The sequence below is a fragment of the Tachypleus tridentatus genome, chromosome 13, assembly GCF_004210375.1.
Source record: "Tachypleus tridentatus isolate NWPU-2018 chromosome 13, ASM421037v1, whole genome shotgun sequence".
Classification (NCBI taxonomy): Eukaryota; Metazoa; Arthropoda; class Merostomata; order Xiphosura; family Limulidae; genus Tachypleus; species Tachypleus tridentatus.
In genome coordinates this window covers 225,191,234-225,199,848 of record NC_134837.1, presented here as the reverse complement: position 1 = coordinate 225,199,848, position 8,615 = coordinate 225,191,234, and the positions used below count along the sequence as shown (strand labels likewise).

Below are 8,615 nucleotides of genomic sequence, written 5' to 3'. Positions count from 1 at the left end.
GTGTTTGTAATTTACTAAAATTTTTCTGAAAGGAATTTACACTTGTTTTTTATTGTAAATTTTTGAAAAGTCTGTTACACAAGGTACTTATAAACCTGTACACTGTTTGTGTCTTCTACATATCTTCTTCATACTACCAATAACCTTGACATTTGTTCTTTCTTGTAACATTTAGTCAACAACAAACCTTCATTCTGGTGTTTGCATCTTGTACAATCTCGTGTTGTTTAGGGATTTTGAATGAGTTATCTTTGTGTGTACAGGAAACTCTTGTACTCTCTTTCACTGGGTGCCAGTTGTGCTATAGTTTATGTTTCTGTACAGCTTTTACCACGTTTTCAGTAACATTAATGCTACCATACCTTTCTCTACAATTTGTTGTATATGGTGCTAACAGCACTGACTTTCTTTGTGTTTTTTTTTGTATAGTTTGTCCATATGTGTTACAGTGAATTTTATGTTGTTTGTTTTGGTCTTTATGCACAATTTATACCAAATGGTACTTATATCACCTTCTACATGAAATTCTTGAATTTGAGTACTATATTTCACTTTTCTTATGTATTCTTTATTTATTATTATAAAAGTAACTAGAATATAAAAATTAGAAACTTATTACGTTAGATAATGACAAAAAGTAAAGAAATTTTTTAAATGAGGTTTACTTATGAGCTGCACATTTGCCGAGTTTTACTTGTGTGGCAGAATTTTTAGTTAGTTGACTACTGGCACAAAAACATTGATGATTATTTCGTGGTTACCAACTGAGTAACACCAACTAAACTGGTGATGAGTGAGTTCATTTGCTCCATCTAGTACTAGTTTGTATTATTCTTGCCTCTCTCCCATATGACATTTTAAGAAGATGAAAAAACGTTTTTCTTTTCAGTCCCTTGTTGTAATAAATATTATATCATCCATCAAACCTTTCCCTTCTGAGAAGCTTAGAGGCTATTAAAAAGTAGTGGAATTGTTTTGAGTCCTTAAAAGAAGTGAGATGGCATACTGCCTCACTTAAAGCACTAATTACCAACAATAATGGTTCTGCTCGTACATTCTAGTACAACTTATCAAACTAACCAGGATTCTTGGTTATTTTTGTTTTTCCTGTATATTTTATAATCTAGGTGGTGGCTGTATCTTTGAATAAATTCTTTACCATTTAGAACCAGCAAAACTTTTATTGTTTTATACATTTTGTACCACATGGTACTGATAACTTTAATGGTAAATTTGTCTGTCTTCCTGAAAATGATATACTACATGCTACAACTGAATGTTTATCTGTGTCATAGATTTTATCGTGAAAATAAATAAGCTGAAATTGTTGGTAAAGACTTTGCTGCATGATGTATGTTTTTTGAAGACAAATGGTATATCCTGTAGTCATTTGTTTTATAGTTTATTTAACACTTTACATTGAATAGAAGATACATGTTCTCAGTATTTTTATCATATATTTAAAAAGCTTGTTGCAAGTGTGGAATTTATAATGCTTCAAACACTTTCTGATATCACATACACAGTTTTTAAAATTTTGTAAAAACAAGTTATCAATGAAGACTGAAATGTTAGTTATCAGTTTTAAGAAAACAAGATTTATTTAATCTATAAACAAATACTTTACCAACAAAGAAAGTCTGTCAAAACAATGCTTTTGTTATAGAACAGTAACAGATAACACACAAATCAAAGTTATTTTAACTACTTTGTATAAGACCAATTCTGAAATAATTCTGTTTTGTGCCTCAATAAATGATACTTTTGTAAGACTTTCAGTAGGTGCCAATCAAGTCATTTCATAGAGCACAAATCAACGTTTATCATATATTTTCAAATTTGCATTACTAACACACAATAATGTCTTTCTAATAAGCTTGCTCTACAAATAAAATACCTTTGATTAAATAAATTTTGACGAAATCTTTTTAAAGGTGGGCCTAAGGTATTTAGTTTTTAATTAAAACCTCTGTTCAAAACCATGTTAGTTGGTCATGTTGTAGAGTTAATGACTTTATTCCACATATTCAGTAAGTCCAATGATAACACACTATTTCCCTTTAGAACTAATGTTTAGTCATACTATACTGCATTGAAACCAAGAAACATGACTGTAGGTATGTTTGTTCATCAAAGTTTGTTAAATTATACCTCATGGCAATTACCTTTAGATGAACTGCTTACCAGACTTGTTGAATGATGATGTTAGTGACTTTAGATAAAATCTCATTAGATCATAATCAAAGATACATATCTTCACATCAGTTTTCAAATTTAATAAGCTCAATGATAGTCCCAAAATAAGTAGCTTAATGACTGTCATTCAAATGGTGTGAAACAATCATCAAACCCCATAACTCAAGAACTGTTGTTGAAAATTGACAGATTCAATGATAATCTGGCATCCCTTAGTTAATTTTGTTAATTATATAATGTTGAATGATAAGATAATATAGTTAATACCTTCACTGAATTAATAAAAGGTTCAAAAGTAACCCAAGGCACTAATGATCTCATCAATTTTTTTAACTGTAGGTTATATGACAGTCTAAGGTACATAATATATACTGTTCAATTAAATAATGTGAAATGATAAAACAAAATATTTAACATATATTGCTCAATATCAATATATTGTATAATAACAAATGAAGTTAACCTTCACATTCTCTTCCTACACTATGAAACAGAATATTAAATATAATGTCTTTCCCACTAATATTGGATTTATTTCACTGCATGACAAAAGTTTTCCCCTGAACTAGAACGGTTCATATAACGAGAGACTATTGTATATTGTTCTTGATTAATAAAAATTATGTGAAATGTAATATCCTCCTCTTCTTGACTATACTCATCCAGAACATTGGCAACATCATCAGTCTGCTAATCCATACCCACCTCCTCCAGGTGTCTCCAAGTGAAAAATATCCTAAAGAACAAAACACACACACCTCAGATATTATGAGATAAAGGACAGACAAATATTGTAAGACTTATTTGATATTTTGGATACAGTACCAAGTTACACTTCAGATTTCTTTGAAAATGATTTTTCTCATAAAGATACTTTTATATTTGTGTGATACAAACTGAACAGCATTTCATCTGACTAATAATTTCCAAAACAAATTACATGAGAATGACAAACTTACACCAGCAGACACTTCAACAGATGTCTTGCCTCCAAGGTTAACAATTCGCCCATTACTGTAGATAAGAAGGTTTAGGCCTCGTTTTCCATTTTTTCCACCTATGATAATGATAAATATCCTGATAAAATAACAGGTTATAAAAGTTTCTATATATATTACAAATTATTGATTTCATATTAGTATAAGTGTTACTGATTTATTTGGTGACAAAATATTAATTACAAAGCTTTATTTTCCTAAACTATACTTTGGAAATATTATTTAATGCAAATCAAAATGTAATTTTTGTGCATGCATCATATAATTTTCTAAAACATACATCAATTTGTAAAGCATTAAAAACAATTTCAAAAATAAACAATAGAGCTTTTTGGAACTGACCAAACAATCCATAAGGTGAGAAGACTCTTCTTTCTGTCAACACAGACAGTGTTAGATGTTTCCTAAACAGTAACTCCCGAACAACTCCATCTCCACCATGATATTGTCCTGCACCACCACTACCTGGGTTTAACTGAAACTTCTGAACAATGACAGGGTATCTGAAAGACATAAAAAGTTTATATATATCAAAGATGAATATATTTAATTTTAATACAATGCTAATTTCTGTCATCTATGCTTTAGCTTATACTTTCATCTCTGTATAGTTGCAGTTACTATTCAGATTGTGTGAAGATTACATTTTCCCGAACAAAGATATGTAAACAACAAATTATTTATAACCACTAATTTAGCACTGTTCTCTAGAAAACATTGCTTATAGACATATCTATAAGTATTAATACTGTGGTACATAATGTTTTCTACTGTGACCAGCTGAATAAATGTAACATAATTCAATTATTAATAAGTGTCAAATTATAGGAACCTTTTTATTCAATATTTCTATCATTTCATGTATATAATATAATTAAAAGGATAAACTTTTCATATATGTTTGGACTGATTTAATTTTTTTTAAGTAGGTTTTACAACATGTACAAGCTAGTTTATAATTTCTTTTTTTCACTTTTCCAGAATTTTATGTTTTTCGTATGCATGTTAGAAATATTCTCTTTCAGTTTGTCTGTAACTAACCTTTTCTCAAGAATTTCTGGATCAGTAATACGGGTATTTGTCATGTGACTATGAACCCCGCTATGACCATGCCAACTCGGACCCTAAATCAGAAGACAAAATGGATATTTATACAAATACATCAAGAATAATTATTTAACAACCAATCTTTACAATGCAAATACATGTACATATTTTTACACTCACATACTGGTCTTCTTATACAATATATTTTGGATATATGCTTACAGAAGTAAAAAGAATTTTGAAAATATTTGGACTTTCAATAGAATTTAAATGTTTTAAGAGTGTTTTCTAAACTATCTATTTTAGTGACATTAATACATAGATAGTTTAAACTTATCAAATATCATGAGACAAACTTCACAAGTGTTGCATGCAATTTGATTACCTAAACTGCTAACTTCCATTAGTTTTGTAATATGCTACTTCATCATCTTCAGTTTTAGAATGCCATCACAGGTTTATAATGTACGAATTTGTTTTATCCATTTATGTATACTAATATCATCTTATATATATCATTAAACAACAATCTTTTGGTATTGCTTTATATAATTTCATTTCATAACACAATGTAACTTTTCTTCTGTAATACAATAACAACTTTCCTTAACATTATACACATGAAACCAAGTTTTATTACATGGATTTGATACAGCAATATTGCATGAAACAAAACATTTCATTATTTTATTTCACAAGTAATTAAAAAAAAAACATGATGCAGGGATGGAAAAGAGCCTTAAAATACAGATACAAGGTCAGGATGAATACATAAGCAATACAAAAATTCTTACACAAGTAGCTAAATCTTTCTAAGAAAAACTTCATTGATCATTTTTATTATTTTGCCACAAAAATATTTCTGTCTCTTTAGCCATTCATCTTGTTTTATTTTACTTCTCAGTTTCCTAAAGTCAAGCCCATTACATCACTGATTACAGTAATACTACATTATGTTTAAATAATTTGCTCCAACAAACAACATTTCATAACACCCAAAGTTATCAGTTCTACTAGTTACAATCATACCACAAGATACAATAAACACCACCCATTTTTTTTTTATTAATCTGTTACATCAACACCATATTATAATTGCTTACTGATTTCAGTAACTACCACATCATGTGACTATAAAGTAGAAAGACACATAAATGCAGATATTGCAATTGTCCTAAGACATTAATTTGAGTACTGCTATTACTGAATTCAAAATTTTAACATGAAAACCCAGAGAGTCAGTGTCTTACAAAACAGCAAACTCAACAGTTAATCCTTATCTATAACAACTTGTAATTTCTACCAACTACATCACTCAGAGCCACAGAATCTATAAATCTAATATGCACACAATCAGTTCAGTGATGCTCTTAAGGATGATGCAAGGTAAATGTAATGCTTAATAAGAAGCTGTTTAATTTGCTATATGGTATATGAACGTGTATTGTAAAAAGTTGTGTATCACAAAGAGGTTGGGAAATAACATGGTGATAAAACAACTTACAGGATATTTGACGAAGAGACCAGACTGAAACACAGAATTCTGCAAACAAAGAACTTGGTGATGGAAAAACACTGACCTTTGATACTGACCCTGCTACCAAGCTATAAAAAAATTCACTAAGGTACTCTTTGGATAAAAATTAATCAATAATATAAGACAATAACATTTTCACAAACCAGGACTCTTAAAGACAGTTTCAGACCTGGTGAAGTCCAGATGAAAATCAGACACTTGATGACTGTATAACATCATCATCATGAATAAGAGAAAAATATATTTCCAGGTGGGCGGGTGGGTGGTTTGGCATTTTATGATACAAAGCAACTTGGTTATCTGCACCAAATATCCAGTAAAAAGTTAAAATTAAAGTATTAAAATTCATAAAAAGGAATTAAGGTAAAACAAGACAACGTTAATTTATGAATTAAAACATAAACAGCATGAAATTAAATTTTTATATTTAGTGTACAGCAGTAAGAGAGAAATTACAGTAATACTAGTTTTAAAGGACATTCTGTAGCATATGTTGAATGGTCATAACTCGCCAAGATGACTAACAGGTAAGTACAAACACCAGCATTAGTCACCTGAAGTTGGCCTTTCCAGTCCTGGTTTCAAGTTCTGTGATGTTACAGCCATGTTCAGAAGCTAAAGTAATAGAAGTTGTAAAAAACTTTCTGTAGTATAATTTTAATTATCATAACTCACCAGGATGACTAACGGCTAAGTTCAAACGTCAGTGTTATTCACCTGAAGTTGGCCTTTCCAGTCCTGGTTTCAAGTTATTTGATGTTACAGCCATTTTCTAATTTCATATCGAACTAGCTGTACTTCAAAAAGGGATCATAAAGAAAGGTCTAATTTATGAATTAAAAACTTAAATAGAGTTGAAAATGTCACCATTGCCGATGACACTGTCCAACATTATGGGTAAACCTTTGAACAAAACATGTCTAAAATGGTGCCATTGTTGAGAGTTGTAACAATGGCAAGACAGTAAAATGTGGCTTATAGTGACTTGAGTGTCACACAGACAACACAGTGGTGCATCAGTTCCAGATAAAAAAAAACGAGTTAAAAAACTGTGACCAATGCATAGTCTAGTGAGGACAATTTCCTCTCTCCGATTCTTATGGAAACAAGATGTCCAAACTCTAATAAAGGGCTTTGTTTGGAAAAGCTTGTTTGCACGTTGCTCACTCCAAGTCAACTGCCAACTGGCACAGAGCCAAGCCTTGAATATGGGACCTTAGTCCATGTATGGAACAGACACAGCAGTGATAGTGCCAGAGCAGACAGACTTAGCTGTGGTGTCAGTGAGCTCATTTCCATGAATATACCAAAGAGACCTGGTATCTAGAAGAACTGGATTGAAGTAGATGTTCAAGAAAAATGGGCCAGTCAGTTTTGAATATCAGTGAGAATAGGGTGAGAACTGGCATGAAGCGATTCCAGGTCTAACAGAGAGCTAAGTGAATCTGTATAAATAGTACAGTTCGTGTACTGCATAGTTTCATTGTGATCCAGGGCAAGAGAAATAGTGTACAATTTGGCAGTGAATATAGAAACTCCAGAGGGGATTCTGTGTGCAACAGCCGAATCACGGCAAACAATGGCAGATCCCACAGAGTCATCTGATTTTGAACCATCTGTATAAATGGGAATGGAAGGATGGTTCAAAAGATGACTCAAAGAAAGGTCACATTTGGGGATAGTAATTAGTCATGGTGGGATGAGCTGATCTGTGGACACAGCTGTGTCATCCATAGATAGACCCAACTCATTGAACTGCACCTGGAGACAAAGACTAAAAGGAATAGTGGCAGACTGCCTATTACGAAAAAGTATGGCCCACTGAGAAAGGAAAATACAACCCTATGTGGGATGTTGTGGTAAATATCGAAGTTTTGAAGCATACATTAAAGACAATTGCAAATGACGGTGTAGAGGGGGTTCATGGGACTCTGTGTACAAACTCTGGACTGGAGACGTTCAGAAGGCCCCTGTACAGAACCAAAGCCCCTTATGGTGAACATGGTCCAACATTTTCAGGGCTGAGACCCATAGTCTAGTTTTGATCAAATACGGGCATGATAACATTTTTAGCGCGGAACATCGAAGTGGGCAGCGTGCCCCCAAGAAGTGGAGAGAACATGGAAGATATTCAGTGCCCTTGTACATTTGACATGTAGCTGCTTGATGTGTGGAATAAAGGTCAGCTTACAGTCAAATATAAGCGCTGAGAACCAGGGACCACGGGAAGCACAGCTTCACCAATATGGAGTACAGGATTAGGGTGAATACCCTGTTGATGACAAAAGTGCAAGGAAATAGTTTTGGAGAGAGAAAAGTTGAAATTATTTCCTGTAGTCCAAATCAGTAAATGACTGAGGGCAGTCTGTAACTGCCACTCAATATATCTCATATTTCACTACTGACATGAGATATGAAAGTTGTCGACAAAGAGACTATTTGCAACTGTAGGGGATTGTTGTCCACTGATGCCATTAATCTTTATAATGAAAAGTGTGAAACTCAAGACACAACCCTGAGGGACTCTAAGTTCTTGTGGGAAAGAATGGGAAAGTGTTGAACCCACATGGACCTGAAATCATTAATTCATTAAAAATGTTTAATAAAAATCAGTAAATTGCCACACAACCCATATAAGTGGAGGTCTTGCAAGATGCCATACTTCCATGTTGTATCATAAGCTTTCTCAAGGCCAAAAAATACAGAAACAAGATGTTTTCGTTTGAAAAAGGTTTTCCTGATTGATGTTTCAAGTCGAATCAGGTGGTCCATGGTGGAGAGCTGTCTTCAGAACCCACATTGAGTGGGTGAGAGGAGGTTGTTTGAATTGAAGAACC

General features: G+C 32.4%; 1 protein-coding gene across 1 annotated transcript in view; it reads right to left on the bottom strand.

The window, feature by feature from the left end:
• Nucleotides 1-1,385: 1,385 nt before the first annotated feature.
• Nucleotides 1,386-8,615, bottom strand: part of LOC143237662 (5-oxoprolinase) — a 214,426-nt gene continuing 207,196 nt past the window's right edge. Inside the window, exons 30-33 of the mRNA XM_076477158.1 lie at nt 4,236-4,318; nt 3,537-3,697; nt 3,156-3,253; nt 1,386-2,932 (exon numbers count right to left, since the gene is read on the bottom strand). Of these exons, the coding sequence (XP_076333273.1) occupies nt 2,879-2,932; nt 3,156-3,253; nt 3,537-3,697; nt 4,236-4,318 (396 nt within the window). The 3' untranslated portion in view covers nt 1,386-2,878. The remainder of the gene's footprint in view (nt 2,933-3,155; nt 3,254-3,536; nt 3,698-4,235; nt 4,319-8,615) is intronic.